At 45.6% G+C, this 19,760-nt stretch overlaps 1 protein-coding gene across 2 annotated transcripts in view; it reads left to right on the forward strand.

The window, feature by feature from the left end:
• The first annotated feature begins 9,189 nt into the window (after nt 1-9,189).
• The window catches only part of LONRF2 (LON peptidase N-terminal domain and ring finger 2), a 34,409-nt gene continuing 23,838 nt past the window's right edge, over nt 9,190-19,760 (forward strand). Inside the window, exon 1 of one of the 2 annotated variants that reach the window (XR_011679745.1) lies at nt 9,190-10,417. Coding sequence is in view for 1 of the 2 variants with exons in the window: in XM_071430803.1 (XP_071286904.1) it covers nt 9,658-10,417 (760 nt within the window). In the remaining variant the exon portion in view is untranslated. The remainder of the gene's footprint in view (nt 10,418-19,760) is intronic. The other variant, XM_071430803.1, reaches the window with a different exon arrangement.

A 19,760-nucleotide genomic window follows, 5' to 3' on the forward strand; every position in this document is an offset into this window, starting at 1 on the left:
CAGCTTTTTGAAAGAGTCTGTTCTCTTTCATCCCCCCTCTACAGCACTGCTGCTGTAGAAGCTTAAAACTTCTTGCCTTCCTCAGCCTCTCCTTCCCTGGAGACTGGAGCCTCTAATCTCCTGCCTCCAGTTTCTTACCAGCCTCTGTGGAAAACATCATTTCTTGCAGCTGTCACACAACATAGTGCTGCCCTTCCTGCCTGCCATCTCTCACCTCCAGATGCCATCAATTTGCCACTCTAATTCTGCTTTAGGTCACTCCAGTAGTTTTTTGTGTCCTACCCAATGTGTTTTTCAGCAACATCCTGTCCTGTGTGGAGACCTTGGGACCATTGCCTTCTGATTCCCTTTCTTTCAGATCTTAAGGCAGAACAGTGCTGTCCCTAAGAGCTTTCCTCTCCAGTACCCCTCTGAGTGATGGGAGCCCCAAACACAGCTTCAGCTGTTAGCTTTGTTCTGCCCACAGCTAACTCCCACAAACAGGATTCATGCTTCTTGGTGGGTACCTAGCCCTTGGCTAGCCCACTTGGTCACAATCATCAGTATCATTGTACTTCTTAATCATCAGACCTGGAATCTTGGTTTCCTATGGTTAGATCCTAATGTTCTGGTTTTGTCTCAATATTTTTATTCTGGTCTGCCCTGTGTTTTCCAAACAAGATCTCATGTCTCTTCACACTCCTGTAATGTTTTCCTGGTCTCAGCCATGCTGTTCCCCTATGACTGCATAGCCTGCTCTCTGTCTCTGGCTTCTTTTCAGATGATGCCCATTTATTAGTCAACTGTTCAAATCTCCTCCCCTTCCTGTTTGTTATTCTCTTATTTCTCCTTCAGGTTATCTTACTGCCTCACCTAGTCTAGAGAAGGAAGCCCCTCAGACTTCTCCATAGCTTTGTTCAGCCCCACTTGCCTGGCTTTTTGGCTTCTGAAGCAGTCTGCTCTGCTATGCTGACCCAAAATCAGCTTTTAATTAAAATATGAGAAACCACTATACGCCTCCAATCCTTGCCTCTCACCCAAGAAAATCAATGCCATTGAGAGGTTTCTAGTGCTTGAATTGATGAGAGTAATGTGGCTCAAGGTGATGGGTCCTCTGTGAGGGATCCACACTGAACTCTTTACCAGGAATCACTGGTAGCTGCAGCAGGGACTTCCAGAGCATTCCTTGAGTGAAGACAGTGATTAGCTGTCCCCTAGTTTCCAGGGGAATCAAGGCATGGTGCTGCTCCCCACCTGTAAGAACATGATCTCTCCTCTGCCTTAACACTGTCAGCTCTTCACAATGTTTTTCCCATCTGACCCAGATTTAATTTTGCTAGCATAATGTCTGGGAGTTTTCATGAAAATGTGTCATAGGCTGACTCACAGTAAAGAAGCAATCAAAACAGGACAAGAAAATCTCTTTCAGGCAAAATAGTATCTCATGTATGCATCTAACTGATGTTCTTTGCTTTTTTCACACTAGATTGCCACTGAACAAGAATTTCAAAGTTGGGAAAGAAATGTGTGCTTGAGGCTCAGCTTTCCCTTCAGTGAATCCCAGGCAGCACTCCCTAAATGAAAGCTGTCACACCTGTGTTAATAAGGGTAGTACCTGGGCCTCAGCACACAGAGCATGGGAAACTGTGACCACAGACAGGATGCTCAAGCACAACAGCAGAATGTCCTCCAGTCTCCTAGAAAACTCATTCCAGAGTATAGTCTCAGAGAAGACTTGCTGGCATGTGGTGTCATGCCAACACTGTAGAACTATAGGGACTTGCTTATTAAATGGATTAAAAGTGCTTCATTTCAATGAATACTTTTCCAACTAACAGTAGTAGCCAAAGAACACCATGAAAAACATGCCATTTGAAAAGAGAGATGTAAGATTATATGTACTCAAAAGTCAAGTGTGACATGGATGAGAGAAAACATCTGAGAACATAATGGTGTCCTAGCAGCACTGGGGAGAGAAGCTTGTGAAAGTTCCTCCCCAACTACATTTGTCTCCCTTGAGAAAAGCTTCTCCAAACCACATTTCCAGGGGATGCCATCTCCCTGAAAAATGTTAGGGCAGGGCTGCAGGAATGGAAGAGGCCCCCAGATGCCAATAGACGTCTCTTGTGCCCATGGAGATGACACCTGTGGTGCCTACCATCACTGTATGACCCCCCTTATGGATGGGTGGCACCAGAGGGGATTTGGGATGCCATGAACTGCAACATGCTATCCTGCTTTTCAAAATGAGCTCAGTGCCAGATGCCAGAAGAGTCCCTTGCCAGGGTATGTGTCATCTCTCTGAACTCTGGGATGCCCTGGTGCAACATGAGGCAGGGTGACAGTGCTTTCCACCCATACAGGGTAAATGCAGCTGGCTGTTGCCTTTCAGCCTTGGCCAGGTGCTGCTGCACTTCAGCATCTGCAGCAGCTCAGAGGAGTGTGAGATGTGCTTTCCTAAGCCACAGCTCAAACAGGGATTGCAAACAAGTGTAACTTCACCCAATTTCATCATGGATTTGTTTGCAGAACCCTCTCCCCTCAGCAGGCAAACTGACCCTGGGTATCAAAAGCTGGACAGAAATCAGTCATCAAGGGGATATCCTGCTTCAACCCAGTGCCTGACAAAGGCCCTGATGGTGCCAGCCACAGAGAGAAACACAGGTCTTGATGTTTCTTCAGGTATGTGAACCAGCACAGTGGAAAATATCTGTGTATTATCCTGAAAATCCAAACTGATGTTTACTGAACAAGACCAAAAAAATCCCTGATTCTGTGCTGGGAGAAAGCTAAGCAGCTGGGACTGGGCTGTCCTTCAGGTTTTTTACTTAAGCACGAACAATACCACCTCATTAGAATACAGTGTATAATGTGAACTAATACATAAATTGAAAAATTAATCCATTTTCATTCTATAAAGACTGATTCCTATCATAGCTAGGGAAGGGGGTTTTCTTAGAAGTGCTTATCTCAGAAGCTATTGGAAGGGAATCCGGTAGTACACTTTAATTGGCTGCTTTTGCATCATAAGATGTGTTAATGATTTGTTGGACAATTATTAAGCTGTTTAATCTTCCCATCAGCCCATGCAGGATGTAGTTACGAATAACATCTCTTGTACAGAACACACGTGTGACTCTGGCAAGATGAGATCCGTCTCCCTCTTTAGGATCTTGCAAAGAAAAATGAGAATCTCTAGAAACAGCCCTAGCTCCTGCAATTCACAGCAGCTGCATTAATGTATTACGTGTCTTCTGGGGGGAAAAAAAAGACCTTTGCTATGTTTAACATCAATAGATTTTAGCTAACACCTTTTTCATCACTGGCACTTCCCTGCAACTTTCTTACAAAAATACTTCTGAAAGAAGGCTTTCTTGAAAAAAAAAAACCAACAAAAATTACACTATAGCTATTTCAGTTGGGGCAAATTCATTAAACTGGCAAAGACTTTAGTAGTAATAATTACACAGTGACCTTTTCTTTTGAAAGCTGGAAAGCTTGTAATAAATGAGTCAGTGATTAGGGAAGGAGAAAGCAGTTAGGTGCTGGCTGGAAGGACTGCATTCAGCACTCTGCTGTGGGTGTTCTCTGTGCCAAAGTGTAAGGCATTTGCATCATGCCTTGGGAGGTGGTGGTGGTGCTAATTGTGTAGCTTTTGTTTGCAGACTGTTCTAGCTGAGGCCCAAACACAGACTGAAGTCTCAGCACCTCTGTCCAAGTTGCAGCCCAACCCAAGGAAGATGTACTTCTGAAATAATCTGCATATGTGAAAATTCATATTCTGAAATTTCATCCACTAAGTCCAATGCCTCAGGTTAGTGGCCACTCTAGACCTACCTCAATTTCCCAGTTCTCAGAGGGTGAACTGTTATTCCTTTTGACTCATACTCTTGTTGAAAATATAAACATGTGCATATTTGTGAATATTCCAGTGCTGTACCCTGAATTTTACAGAAAAACACACAAGGAAATTTATAATTCTGCTACTGCAGCAAAGTAGGACTAATACAAATTAAAAGGTGCGAGGAGACTGCACAGTGACCAGGGAGAGATTACACTTTGGATGCCCATTAATTATCTTCTTTCCTGTGACTAAACCAAGACAGGCATGCATCCTGTAGAGAAAATAGTATGTAATTAATTAAAATCATATCAGGTTAATGCATGAAGGAGATATTAAATAAGCCTACACAGATTTAATTATACTGTACCCTAATTTTCATGTCTTTGACTTTACAACTTCTGTAATGCTTTAGCATGGCAACTGTATGTGTGCCTGTGCATTGATAATACCCTAATTAACTTATTCTGAAACAATAAAAGACAGATTTCCTCCAAAAAAATCATCAAAACAAACTGGAGTTTAATACTTCAAACTACCTTGCAACGGAAAAGTGTTAGAGGAATTAAAAATGCCCTCCAAATGTGTAAATTCTGTCACTTCAAAGTTACTTCATCTTCTCATTTCCCCTTCAAGCCCCAAGTAAATTCTACCCCGGGGAAAACCCTGAGGAAGCTGGGCCTCAGGAAGAAGTTGAAAATTAGGCTATGAACTTAAAGGAAACCTCATGACAACTTTGAAGTGTGTAACTGTGACTCATTGGAGTAAGTACCTGTAATTCCCCCCTTGGGAAGTGGATGGACTTCTACATGTTGCTTGAGAGTGCATGATGAGGCCAGTCCTAAGGGGAAGCACATTACTAACGGGAAAATAATATTGCTAAAGGAGAGAGCCTCTAACAGCCTTTCATGGAGAAGCCAAGTTTGTGTGATGGGGCTTTTTAAAAAATGATGAAGCCAGAAGCAGTTTTGCCTGCTAGTGAGTTAGTGAGTACAAGAGGTGGTCCTTTATTTCCTGTGGTAGGCAACATTTCAATCCTATGCAGTAGCTACAGCTTTTCTTCAAACAAAAATTATAAATCAACTTGGTGTCTTGTCACCTTTCAGTTCCTTTATGGAAAATCCATTCTGTTTTGTGGCTGTTGCAATCAGTTGCTTGTAGTTTGTCCAGCAAGAAGCCATAGGCCACATGACCGTGTCATGGGGCACCTGTTCCACTGGTCTTTATTGGCTGGAGTCCCCATGTCACGTTTGCTGTGGTAGGCATACTACTGATAATTTCAGTAAGAAGCATGAGCTTCTTAAGTATACATTTTTAATAATTTTACTTTTGTTTCTTTCCCCCTGGTTCTTGCTGTTTCTTTGTCTATCATTCTTTCCTGATAATTATTAATATTTAGAGGTGGCTCAAGTGGTGAGTTGACATTTTCATTGTCCCTCCAAGATCTGCAGCTCAGTGAATTCTTATCAATTTTGCAAAAGGCAGCTGCATTAAAGTGGCTTTGTTGCTCAGATAAGAAAAAAAGCAAATACAAGTGCAGCCAGATGTACAAATGAACCATGTTCTGGAGCAAGAAGGCCTGTGAAAGAACACAGCCCCAAAATAGGCATCGGGGTGAAGAGTGACGCAGGTGTGCTCAGACACAAGGTGGCAAGCAGTTCTGCTCCTGGGAAGCAGAGAAAAGCTGTGCCAGTTTGAACAGCAGTGAGGTAATTTTGTTCCCTTGCAAATAAATGTCTTGGAAGAAAGCAGAGGCTGCGTGCCAAGAGGCTATTGATCACGCTGCTAAATAAAGTAGTAGCCTCACTTCATGGGAGGTTCCTCTAGAAGCACCCGCTAAGCATTGATGAGGAAAGGGCTGGAGCCGTCCCAGCATGCCAGCCTGGCACGACACCTGCACAACAGCAAATGGGGGCCATGTCCAGCACCAGCCCCTGAGCCCCTGAGCCTCCCAAATCACCGCCCATCAGAAGGGACAGATGGAGCTGAAGGAGTATCACACAGCAGGCCAATGACACGTGGAGAAAAGTGGTGTGACAGGATGGACTTGCCCGCTGTCTCCTTCTTCAGGAAAGCAAGGAGGGCTGCTGGGGAGTTCCCAGCCAAAGAGCCTAATCACCAGATGAGTGCAATGGGGGCAGTCAGCCAAAATGCTGCTCTTCCATATTGGAGTCATAGGAATGAGAGAGTAATGCCGTGAAGTAACTCTAGCACTGAGTCCACATTTTCATCATCTGTCCAAGATTCCATGGCTTGTCCTTGATACCACAGAATAGAACGAGCCACCGTGTTTCTGTCCTCTCTATAGTGTGAAAAATGTCCCTAAGTGACTTAGATAAAATGGCAATGGGATTCCATCCCATCTTAACTGCAAGTTAAGAACGTGTCAAGAAAGGGAATGATGAAATACTAACAGGATGCCAAGGTCACCTTCTGGGTAGAAGCCTTGAGCCAAGGAAGTTGGTACAATTGTTGGAGAAGTGAGCATTGCCCAAAGAATCAACTGTTAGGAACATGAACACTGCAAAATGGATAAGTCATGGAGCAACTTAGTGCAAACATATTACTGTTCTGAAAACCAGCAATACTTCTATAGCCATCATCCACCTGCTTCTTTATTGATCCAGACATCCCAGAGTCAGTCTTGCTACAATTTCTCATCTATGATGAAAGTAAGGGGATGGTTTTACAGAGGTGCTGGAGGGGCTAGGATGGCTGGTGCTATCTTGGCAGTCCCCGGGTATCCTTTATCTGTCATGAATGGCTCTGAGGATCTGAGGAACAAAGGTCCTGTTCCTTGCCGTTAGCTGGGATCCTTTGGTCATGCTTACTCCACTGTGAATATTGATGCTTACTTAAGCCTGACTGTTCAGTATGACATCAACACCATACATCTAAAGAAGGTTAATACCTTACTATTGTTATGAATGAAGTTCTATATGTCTAATTTAATAAACAACAAAATTGAATTTAGCAGGAATTTGAACTGAACAGCAATTTTATATAAATTAATACAATCAAGTGTATTAAATATAATGAAGCAAATACAAAAAAAATTGCAGTGATTAATTAACTATGATTAAGGTTCATATAAAGCATAAGCAAAACCGACCGGGGCACGGGGAGGGCTTCTCACCCTGCCTCATGTACGAAACAAAGGAATCCAAACTAAACTTATATTCCATATGCTAATACATATTCATCAACATTTTTCTGTAAATCCCCTCCTATTTTTGATTCTTGAAATCTACGTCACTATACTGCATAGTGCATACTCCACTTGTTGTTAGGGGGTCTCCTGGCTTTTTGGTGGTCTTTTCAGAGGAAGGCTCACTGTCTTCCTCTCTGTCCTCTGAATAATCTTACAGGTTGCACATGTGCACTAAGCTTTGTGTTATGTAAGTAAGCATTATGTTCTAAGTAAGCCTTATTATTTCATAGATTAAACCACAACTTAGATTCCATACTTGGAATCGTCCCAACTTTGTTCATCCCAAGGCTGATTCTGCTTTGGGATCTTGCTTATCTCAATACTACATCCTGTATCCTGTTTTTCACGTGTAACGTCTGCAAAGTGGTCCATCTGCTTTGTAGCACTAATCACATATACTTTTCCTTAATTATTTTATAACAATTATTTTCTAAAATATTGATATAGTTACAATTTAATTAGCACAAATCATATCCATTTATCACACACAGCAGTCCAAAGACACGTGGAGAAAAGTGGTGTGACAGGATGGACTTGCCTGCCTTGCCTTCAGGAAAGCAAGGAGGGCTGCTGGGGAGTTCCCAGCCAAAGAGCCTAATCACCAGATGAGTGCAATGGGGGCAGTCAGCCAAAATGCTGCTCTTCCATATTGGAGTCATAGGAATGAGAGAATAATGCCGTGAGGTAGCTCTAGCACTAAGTCCACATTTTCATCATCTGTCCAAGATTCCATGGCTTGTCCTTGATACCACAGAATAGAACGAGCCACTGTGTTTCTGTCCTCTCTATGCTGTGAATAATGTCCCTAAGTGACTTAGATAAAATGGCAATGGGATTCCATCCCATCTTAACTGCAAGTTAAGAACGTGTCAAGAAAGGGAATGATGAAATACTAACAGGATGCCAAGGTCACCTTCTGGGTAGAAGCCTTGAGCCAAGGAAGTTGGTACAATTGTTGGAGAAGTGAGCATTGCCCAAAGAATCAACTGTTAGGAACATGAACACTGCAAAATGGATAAGTCATGGAGCAACTTAGTGCAAACATATTACTGTTCTGAAAACCAGCAATACTTCTATAGCCATCATCCACCTGCTTCTTTATTGATCCAGACATCCCAGAGTCAGTCTTGCTACAGTTTCTCATCTATGATGAAAGTAAGGGGATGGTTTTACAGAGGTGCTGGAGGGGCTAGGATGGCTGGTGCTATCTTGGCAGTCCCCGGGTATCCTTTATCTGTCATGAATGGCTCTGAGGATCTGAGGAACAAAGGTCCTGTTCCTTGCTGTTAGCTGGGATCCTGTGGTCATGCTTACTCCACTGTGAATATTGATGCTTACTTAAGCCTGACTGTGCAGTATGACATCGACCACATACACCTAAAGAAAGTTAGCATCTTACTATTTTAGAAAATCCGTACACTTTCATAGTATCAAGACTGTTTGGTACAATATTTAATGAATGAGATTTTCCTGATTAGCTGGGGGCCAGAAGCCTAACAAGAGAGGCAAAGCCAAAATCCCCTCTGCTGTCCATCTGCAGCCCAAAAAGCAGCTGGATGTGGGTCTCTCCCCATTGGATTGAAAGGCTTTCCGCTTCTCAGAGCAGTTTGTTTACAGCTGTGTCTAAAATAAACGTTGCCGAACTTATTTTTTTTTCCCCCGCTCCTGTTATTCCTGCGGAGCAAGTTGGATTCCTCTCTGACTCACGCATGATTAACTAACTTCCAGCTGCATTATCTTTATTGTTGCTGCCGATACACAAGCCAGCGCTCAGCACGACTCGTGGATCCCAAGCTGTGCTGGCGAGGCTGCCACTTAGAGAAAAAGATTTTTTTTCTAACAGTTGTGGTGTTTGGGAAATGTTATTATTTTTGTATTTGTGTATTTATTTATTTAAGAGACAGCAAGTACCTGCTTTCTCGGGGACCAGAGAAATTAAAATAAACAACCGATAACGCTCCCTGACCCACACGGTGCGGTGCTGCTGACGGAGAGGCCGTGTCCGGCGGCGGGGGGACACCGAGGGGTCCCGGGGCACGGCGGGACGGGAGGCGATGGGACAGGAGGGTCCGGCCGCCCCGGCGAGGAAGCGGTTAACGCCGGGCACCAGGAAACGGGAAGGAAGAGGCTGAGCTCGGCAGGAGCCGCACGGCGGAAGCCCCCCCGGCCCCGCTCCCGCTGCTGGAGCCGCCGCCGCCGGACCGGGCGCACGTGCGGGCGCGGCGGCGCAGGGGCACGTGCGGGGCGGGCACGTGCGGCACCGGCACCTGGCAGCGGCGGCCGGGCGGGCACCGAGGGAGGGAAGGGGAGCTCCCGCCGTGCCACCGCTGCCCCCGGGGAGGGCGGGCGCTCTGCCAGCCTCGGGTGCTTTTGCCCAACCACTCGCCCCTTACATAAGCCAGGAGCCCGTCCGTCCCTCCCCATCCCCACCGTCGCTCCCCGTTCCCCCTTCCCCCTCCCGGGAGCCGCCCCCCTGCTGCAGAGATGTGACACGCCCCCTCTCCATCCCTCCCTCCCTCCCTCCCTCCCTTCCGTCGCCGTCCCCTCCCAGGAAGAAGCCGGAGTCGGCAGCGCCGCGGGCCCAGCATGGAGTAGGGCGGCCCGGGGCCGGCGGCGCCGCGCGGGCATGGAGCTGGGCCCGGGGCCCTGCGCGCTGCCGCCCGCCGCCGGGGCCGGGGCGAGGGCGGCGGCGGCGGGGGGACCCTGCGCCGAGATGCTGCAGGTGGCGGAGGAGGCCTTCCGCGGCGGCAACTTCGAGCTGGCGGCCGAGATCTACGGTTCCGAGCTGGCGGGGCTGCCGCAGCCCGAGCGGGGCCTGTGCCTCCGCCGCGCCGACGCGCTGGCCAGGGCCGGCCGCATGGCCGAGGCGCTGGACGCCTACGGCGCGGCGGCGCGGCTGGCGCGGCTGCGGCCCGAGGAGCTGCGGGAGCTGGCGGAGAGTGTCGCTCTCAGCATCCGCGACAAGGAGCTGCGTCTCCCGCCCTGGGGAAGCGGCGCGGCCGGCGGCGGCGGGGCGGAGGGCGAGAGTCTCGGCGACCCGGCGTGCTGCCGCCCGCCCGAGCTGTTCGCCTGCCCGCTGTGCCGGCGGCTGCTGTGCGAGCCGGTGACCCTGCACTGCGGGCACACCCACTGCCGCCGCTGCGCCGAGCCCGGCGACTGCGGCCGCTGCCACCGCCCGCGCCGCCCCGCCGAGCCGACCCCTGCCGCCGCCGCGCTGCCGCCGGCCGCCGGCCGCCCGCGGGTCAACGTGGTGCTGGGCAACCTGCTGCACAAGTGGTTCGGCGCCGAGAGCCGGGCGCGGCGGCTCCGCGCCGAGGGCGACGCGCTGCGGGAGCGCCAGGAGCTACCGGCCGCCCTGGAGAAGTACAACCAGGCCCTGGAGATGGGTGAGTGGCGCCGGCGGGAGGAGGAGGAGGAGGGGGCGCGGCGGGGACAGCGCTGGCCGCCGCCACCGGGCTGGCCCCGGAGCCGGGCGGGGAGGGGGCTTGCGGTGAGTGGTGGGAGAGGGCGCCTGCGGGAGGCTACGAGCAGGAATCCTGCCAGCGGGTCTCCTCACGCCCGCCCCCTGCTCCAGTGAATGGCTATTTTTGTTCCACTGGTATTTTTGTCCTTGCTCTGAAGGTGCTTGGCGTTTAGCTGTTCGCTGCCGATGACTCATTATGCAGTATTTCTAGAAAACCCGCTTTCCTATTTATGGGGAAGCCATCATTCAGCGTAGGATACGCAGTAGTGGTCGTGTTGAGCCGCGCCACGGCTTCCTGGAAGAAATGAGTGTGTGGATCAGATTCATTCAGCTACGTGCAGCTGCACCTTTAGCAAGATAAAAGCTTTGAAAACACCTGATGGGATATCAGTAGGTGTAAAGGCTCAGAAAATTTCCTTTGTCTTGCACTGTGCAAAATACTCAAGGTTATCTACGTTTAGCCTTGGAGAGACAGTCCACTCGTGTTTTGAGCGTAGCCTCTTTGTTGACACAGAGGATTTCTGTGTGCATGGTGTTCTCTGAAAAGCTTGGCTTTAAATAATAAGGCCTGCCTTCCTCCTCTGCCAAACCGGTGGCAGCCTTAGTTTATCAAAACCAGCTTGTTTTCAGGTTCTGCGCCGAGTAGTAGGTGGGTGCTGCTCGCTCGGTTGTAGCCCTGTAGTAGTGGATGTGTGCGTGCGCCCGGCTGTTTGCCCTGCGAGCGGTGGGGGTGGTACAGCACCGGGCATGGCTGGGAGGCGTGCGGCGGGGAGAGCCGTGAGCTCCGCACAGCCCCCGCGATCTGCCGCTCCTCCGCTCTCAGCGACATGGATGTCCGGTTTAATCGAGGAGGAAGGGGGGAGAATGCCTCCGTCGTTTTAACACTGACGAAATCCTGCGGGTAAATGTCTTTGAAAGACAAGCGTAGGGAAAATTGTGCCGCTCCTCTGTCAATGAGCTCCTTCCATGCATTGACTAAAAATCACGTTCCTTGATCCTAGCTGTTACATGCAGGGATAAATGGCTCTGATTATTATTTGTTTTAATTTCTTTTGTTGTGGAGAGAAACAATTTCACCGTTATTCCAGTCCTTGGCTCACTTTCAGTTTTTTGCCACGGCTTAATGATAGGCATTGGAGATAGAAGAGTTTGGGATGGGATAGCATAACATACTATCTACTCACAGCTGGTACTGGCTGTGGAAAGCATTACTTCTGCTGTTTCTTCCACTTTCCCAGCTAGATGTGACAAGTTTTCAGTCCTATCTGAAAACTATCCTATAAAACTATTATGTGGTTTAGCTGAAGTAATCCCTGTTAAAGTAGGGCAGGATGGAGCCCAAGAAGGAAGGTGAAGCAGAGGGAGAGGAGAGGCTTAATGTAGGTCACTGGTGGATACGGTGAGTTTTCAGTAGGGAAGCATCCTAATATTTTGGGTTCAGGGTCCTACTGCTGGGAAAAATAGCATCTCATCAATGAAATTAATGTTTGAAGAGTATTTTAGAGAACTATTTCTCACTGTTGTCTCTGCTTCTTGCTGTGTCTGCATGGGGGTGAAAGGAGAGGGAAGACTGTGGTGTGCTGCTTGTGTTCTCACACAGCATGTGTCTTTCTCCTTCCTCTCCCTGGAGTACAATCTCCAGCCATGGCTGTTGTGCATCAGGGCCTCAAGATAATTCCTTTGCAGTGTCCTTATTTCTGTCTTCAGTGATTTCCCAAGCAGCCTGGGAATCCATTCAGAAGGTCCTCACTCTGTCAGTGAACTTGAGTCTTTTCTTTTTAATAGAATTGTAATTGGAAATAATAACAGGTATCTTGCTAGCTTTTGAAATCCAAATTCCAGAGGCTTACGTGTTGAAACTTCCCTGTAGTGGATCCAAATTCCTACTGATGAAGGGCAGCCCATGCCCCCAGCCCATCATCTTTTTTGATGTTTTGTGCGTGCTGGTGCTGTTCCTCACAAATTGAACTGCTGTGTATGAGCCTTGTGTTCTTAAATTCTTGCCACACGTTCGCTGCTCTTCCGCATGCTGGAGTTGCCTTCTTGTTTTCCAGCCAAGTATCATGGTAAATAAGGAAAAACCCCACAACTCTTCCAACTGTTCAGTGTTGAAATGTTAGCATGTGAGTGACTAAAAAGCACAGGACAGCCCTAGGAGTCACACCAGGTGCCTGAGAGCATTGTCCAAAAGCTTCCTGAACTATCAAGCTTGTGGCTATGACCAGTTCCTTGGAGAGCCTCTTCCAGTGCCCAGCCACCCTCTGGGTGAAAAATCTCCTAAAATCCAACCTAAACCTCCCCAGACTCAGCTTCGTGCTGTTTCCTCAGGTCCTGTCCCTGGTCACCAGCGAAAAGAAATCAGTGCATGGGCCTCCACTTCCCCTTATAAGGAAGCTGTAAATTGTGATGAGGTGTCCTCTCAGTTTCCTCTACTCCTGGCTGAACCCACTTCTGATGTGTGAGAAGATAAGTGCTTTTTACAACCTCCAAATGCTCGTGTATTGCACAAGCGTGTCAAGGGCCTGGCTATTTGAATTTTATTTTTTTTTTTTAGTGACTGTAGGCTCATGAACACATTGATAATACAATTGTGATATAAAGTTAGGTAAAATTCCAGGTTTCTTGGCAGTACACATACTTCAGTGGGATTTTTTTACTGGTGTTTTTTGTGAAATACTTTCCTACTCTATTTGTTACAGCTAGCTTTGTGTGATGCAATATTAAAGCAAGTTTTCCTGTCATTTTGCTCATTTTGATTGTGACCTTCTCCCGATTGACACTTTAGTTCTTGAGGTGCTTCAATTCTTGAATTACATTTCTGGTGCAATCTGGAATGTCTGGTACATATTTCAGGCCTGGGAAGAGATCTACATGCCTTCAAGTTGTCAGCTTTTTCCAGTTGAACTAGTTAGTCTTACAAACTCATACTGTCAGTGAGTATGTTCATCTTTTATCCTTAACTATCACATTTACAACAGCAGTGCTGATCCCATGTTCACTCCTGTAGTCTGATATGGATTCAGGTGTGGTTGAGTGGGTTTTTTGTTCTTAAGAAAATCAGCTTTGCTATTTGATCCTTCCAGTCCTCTTGAGAGGTGATCTCTGCTGTATTATACAAAGTCACTGCCTTTCGTTTTTCCTCTGCTATAGACATTGTAATAGATCCTCCATTATTGTAAGGTGTCTAATTACCACAGCTTCAAAGCAAGCACATGTCAAGCTGCTTGAAAGAAAGCATTTGTTTCCAGATGGATCATTTTTTGTGCCAAGCTTTGTGCTGTTCAGCCATCATAACATCAAGTATTGTCCAAATGTTGCTCTCATGGCTGTTACCCCAGCTTTCTGAATTTCATTTGTGTGGGGTGGGCTTCCTCTCTGACATCCCTTCTCTTCTAACTAGCCTTTTGATTGGACTCCTAGGTTAGTTAAACTGAAATATATGATATATGTGTGTGGGATTGCTTTGTTTGTGGGGTTGTTTTCTTTTGTTTATTTGGGTTTGGAGCCTCTTTGTGCAGTATGTGCTTTCTGCACCCTTTTTTCTTTGACCTGCTGCTCTTGCTGATGGAGGTACTCTCTGGAGGGACTGTGCTTGGGAGGAGTAGTTATTTCCTTATATCCAGGCATACAGACTCTTTAAGCTGTGTGCCTGAATTAAAGTAAGCTAGATTTCAGTGACAAATAAATTTATTTTGAGGATGTGCTTTTGGGAGTGTGTTCTGGTTTTGTTTTGTTTTTTTTTTTTTTTTAATTTATTTCTCCAAAGCAGTTCTCAGTTACAGAGGCAACAGGTAGCTGTTGCTTCATTGGGAAGATTGTGAATAGAGCTTTTCCCAAGTACAGCTCTAAAAGAGATGAAGCTCTCGTTGGCATGAGGGTGCATTCATTAGACAGCATTCATGTTACAGGTCCTGGGTGGTCTCTCAAGCCTGCCCACAGGGCTGTGGCTCTGCTGGGAAGGGCTGTGACCTTGTGCCCACCTGACCCTAATCTCAAATTAGCTTCTTGGGGTGTGGAGGGAGCCCTGCCCTGGCTCCTGTGATGTGATGTGTGAATTTTTTTTTTGCTTGCTGTGTGCTGTACGGTTGGGTCCCAGCCCTGAGGGTGGCACCCATCCTATCTGAATGCTGGTATTCCAGGACAGCTTGTTTCTACATGAGGCATGTTGCTTCAGTGTGTAGTTACCCACTGCTGCAGAGTTTTATCAGGCTCGAGAAGATCATTGTTTCTGGAAGGCTGTAAGAGCTCAGCAAACACTCAAAGTGATGGTGTTTACTTCTAGTGTGATGGACTCTTTCTGAGCAGAACTATGTTTGTCCCGGGGCAGGGGGGGGTAGCTAATGCATGCAGCCACTCACATTGCCCAGGATTTTAGTTCTGCCCCTGCCAAGGTTTCCAGAATGAGCATATAGGAGATAAAGCTCAGCTGTATCATAGAGTTTTCAAAACACAATGACAGATTGAGGCCTTAGGAAGAAAGGGCTCCTTTGCACATACATCTGTGTGGGTCATTGTTTCAAGTGGATAAAGGATGGGTAGGAAAGGCCAAGGAGAGGAGGTGAGTTTGTACCAAGCCCAAAGTAGTGCCAGAGGTAGCAGTGCTACAGGGCAGGCAAGGGAGGTGCTGCTGTGTGCCTGCTGGGGATGCTCTGGTCTCTGGGAGTGCAGAGCTGCTCACTGACCTCTGGCCCACAGCGTGGTGGTTGAGGTGTTGCTAGAAACAAAATGCAGATGCTTTTGTGAGCTTTGGTGGAAAGAGGAGAATCTGCCTCTCTTGGCCAGACCTTGGAGAGCCCTCCCCTCTCATCCCAGTGGATGATCATCATAAATTGGTCTGATCCAAAAGAAAGCTCATTGTGGCCACTCAACACTTATTACTATTGTGGTCAAGCAATTAATGGAAATTTATCTGATGCCTACCAAATTCTCTCTTTGTAAGAATTGAATTAAGGGGGTGGGGCAAGCCAGGAAGCAGTAGAAAAAAGACAAAAGAAGCTACAGACCTTCAGTGTGAGTTGATTCAAGAGCAATTGCTGTAGATTTTCCTGCCAGGTAAATGCTAGATCGTGGGGTTGCACTCCTTCCTGGAGAGCATGGCATAGGTAAACTTCAAGCCAAGCATTCTTTGAGTTAGACTGAGTGCTTACAGCCATAAGATGGGTGTTGGCAAGTGTTCTGCCATGCCCCAGGAATAATTTGCTTGGGCATTTTCCTTTTATGTCTGTGTCTAAGTTGTTTCACATAAGGGTGGGAAAGGGTGATCAGAATTTCTTGGTGGACTGGTGGAACACTCTTCAGGTGCTTTCCTACTGCAGCCCTGACTAGTGATGGATTTCTCTGTTAATCCTGGGTCAAGGTCAGAAGAAGCAAAGAGCCCCAGTCTGTAAAGGGACTGAATTGTCTTTAGAGAGAGCTGTGCTTAAGTTTTTGTAGAGATTGTTGATGCCATTGTATGCATTTTAATAATTCTGCCATTTTCTAAGGTTGTACCCTTGTTAATGGTGCACCAAAGTCTTATTCAAAGAAAACTGCTAGTGAGCATCCATATGCACCTGTATGTGCATTATATATATTAGAATACTTTAATGGTCTCTTCTTTTGTATACCATCTATAGAAGGCTGCTATTAAAGATAAGGTCATTTGTCTTTTCCTGATATGATAAAAAAGATGTTTGCCAAATCTTCCTTCCTCACAGGGTCTTGGGTATACTTTCCTGTTTGCAGTAGTAAAGAAGTAAGTCTTTGATATTGTACCAGCCATTTAGCAAAACCAACAAAAAAGTCATGGTAGACAGCTGTCATGCCTCCTACAACAGCAACTGGTTCAGTCATTTTAATAATTTATCAGAAGAATATTTAATTTTTTACCTCCTGATGTAAGGTGACTTTAACTGAAGAATGAGAGGTAGTGTTTCTGAAATTACCTGCTACAAAAAATGGTAGTTGCTTGCTGCTTAGAGGAGTTGTGCTAAAAAAGGAACTTTCCCATCCCTCTGTAAAATCTTGGAATCCCTCTGTAAAGTCTTGGAATCCACTTAAAGTGTGTGTCCAAAGCCTCTTTGCCATGTTCTACATGGACAGAAAAACATGTAAAAGTAGGAATCAAGGTTACTTAGAGACTATTGCAGTAATCCCAGAGTTATTTTTAAACTTGAAATATTTTTCGGAGTTCTGCCCCACAGTGCCTCCCCCACTTCTTCCCCCCCCCATTTTACTGTGAATTAGGGCTTGGAAAATAGTAGTAAATACTTCATGTATGTCACTACTGGAAACATGTCAAGTCATTTGGAGGAGAAGCTCATGTTACTCTTGGTTTGTACAGAGCTTGTGGTTGAGTGCTCAGGTCCTGTAGTTGGATCTCTGGAAGGTTTTGCCTGCTTGCAGAGGGTCTGCTGAAGGCAGAGGCATTGCTGAGCTGCAGCACCAGAGCCAAAGTGGTCAGGAGGCTTATTCATCACTGGCAAAGGGGAGAAGGCATCATGTTGTACAGTAGACAGTCTTCCTTCGGGTTTTTGGGGTTTTTTTCTGTGTTTTTTAAAAAAGTAATTAACGTTGCTCATGTAACTTACCCCATCTTAAATGGTACAGAACTGTATTTTCCCCTCCCCCTTCATGTATGTAACCCAGATGTAATTTCCTATAAATAATTGAACTGCTTCAGCAATCGTTGAGAATGAACTATACCTACCTAAAGTCTGAAGATTTTTTGAAGTCTCTTCAAACAGCATACTCTTTTTTTTCTTTGATTAAGTATAACAGAATGTCTCTTGCTTTTGAAAGATGTTTATAGAACTGACTTGTGCTTCCTTATCTTAAAATTAGTAGGGTATTGCAGTACTCTTTTCTTTTTTGCAAATGTATTGAGGGACCTGCTTGTTTTGAGGACAGAAGAAGTGAGGTAGTAACAGAGAAACAAGAGGGTCCTTTTTTGCAAAAGTCAGAAATTCTGAAACAAGCTTTAACTGGAAAAAGAGGTTACAGAGACCTGAAGGGTAACTTCAAGAAATGTAGCTTATGTAGTGGTCGAGTCAAAGAAGGCAGCTATGTTGTCACTGGTAAGGTAGTTTTATGATAGAATATCTGTCTGTAAACTGATCTTGTTAAATAAACTGTGACTGTGGGAGATCTACTTGGCTGGTCCCGCCTTGTCCGCAAAGTACAATGGTGTCTTTGGAGTCTCCTTGCAATCACAGGTTCTTTTGCACCTAGCATAGGTCCCTGTTTCTTTGGGAGGATCAGAACTTTTCCTTGGGTGCTTTGAACATCTGATGGGGGGTTGACCCCTTGATGTTTTTTGTTTTGGTTTTGAATCCTGCTTGTTATGTCATACTTCAGTCAGTAGATATCTTGAATTGGGGCAGTCTCTGTACCTACTGTTTGAGAGGATAATTCCATTGTGACTGAGGCTTTGGTAGGAAACCTTTCCCAGCCTTGAACTAAATGCTGGGTGAATTAGTAAGCATTGAAAAATGAGTCATATTTGTGTACTTACTGTTTTTATTATATGATGGCAAGAAGCCATAGATGACCTTGGGGTACATCATGTGAAGCAGCCCAAATGTCCAAAGGGTAGAGTGGGAACTGAAAATACAGGGAGAGTGTGTTGTTTCATGTTGTATTATCTGGAAACAGTAGCAGGCATCTAGCAGAGTGTTGAAAGATGAGGATTTGCACAGGAGGGAGCAGTGATCTCATATGTTGTGCTTAGCTCCATGTTGGGACTTTCTTGAATTTCGGACTTCTGCTGCTACAAATCATGACATGGATTTGAGAGGAAGGTTATCATTGGCTTTGGAGTTGTGGACATGGAACCTAAACTGTAGGTTAATGTAATTGGTAATACATTAATTTGCAATAATGTAATGTTAATGGGCATGCTTCTTCCTCATGAGGCCAGAGCTACAGCACAAAAGCAAGGATGCAAAATGAGCTGCATCATCTGTAGCAGCTCTTCTGGGTAGCATACAACTTCCCTTACAGTGTATCTCCTGAGTAATAATTGGAACAGTGATTAGCTGTGCTTAGCAGTGATGACAGTCCAGCTTTAAATAACATATGGAGCTTCCTAACTGAGGACTTACTGAGCCTGAAATAAGACTGCTGAGAATCTAAAGCATTTTGTTCAGCACACTACAAGAGCTAGGTTTTTAAGCCTGGACTTTTGAGCAGCAAAATACTGGGACCTGAGAGAAATTAGTATCATTCTTGAAATTAAATCTTCCTTAAAAATTGGTGGCATAGGCTCCAAGTGGAGGATGGTGGTGCCCTGTGCTCCTCATCCTCACCACAACCTATTTCAAGGGTACCTAAGGCCATACACTACTGCCTGCCAGTGTTGGTCCCTTGGTCCCCCAGGGAAAATGCCTGCAGAGTCCTGTTCACAAGTGCCTGTCTCTAAGTGCTGTGGAAGGGTGCTGGCTTGCACAAGTAGATTTCTGGAGGAAGAGCCATCTTTTATTGCATTCTCTGTGCACTAAAAGCTCTTGCACATTTCCTCTGGGGTCTTTGGTTACTCCACTTCAGGAAAATGCCAGTGATTTAAATGCAAGAAGGAAAAGCCACGTTATTCAGAAAATATGTATACCTTTCAAAGTCCAGTTGTTAATCCAATTAAGGTGGACTGATGATTTAGAAAACATGGGTTTGCTGATTGCAAGTAGGTGGTCATAGTCATTGTCCCTCTTAATCAGGTTTGGGAAGCTGGTTTTCATCTTTGTTGTGAAATGAAGTTTTATTTTAAAGTCCTGAATGTCTTTACTACTTCTGCTAATTATTTTATCTAAACTGCACCTTTTCTCTTTGCCACCCCCTCTTTCCCTACCAAACAATCCTGTGCATCCATTTTTTGTGTGTGGTCTTGTCATGCTTACATGAAGTTGGAGGTGAAAAGCTAATTTGCTATTCAGTTAATTACTAAAACTTGCTAATTTCTCACTGAAAAAAAAATATATTTCATATTATTTTTCAAGCTTATTAAAAGGCTTTCAATACTGAATTGTTCAGAATTAAATGCATGATGTAGCAAAACAAGCCAATTTTCTTTCTCTCTCCAGGGCAGAAATTTCTTTAAAATGTGAGAGAAGTTTCTACTGAAATACTGTGCAGGCTGACTCTTACAAGCAATACTGAAAGGTTTTTGTGATGACACTTTCAGTTCTGTTCATGCCTTCAGGAAATATGCTTAGTATTGAAATAGGTTTGAAGAAGATGCAATTTTCTAGGAAGAATTATCAGATAAGGAGAGTTAGAGAGTTCTTGAACTTGTT

Source organism: Agelaius tricolor, unplaced genomic scaffold, assembly GCF_023055355.1.
Source record: "Agelaius tricolor isolate 1412-34295 unplaced genomic scaffold, bAgeTri1.0.p SCAF_7, whole genome shotgun sequence".
Taxonomy (NCBI): domain Eukaryota; kingdom Metazoa; phylum Chordata; class Aves; order Passeriformes; family Icteridae; genus Agelaius; species Agelaius tricolor.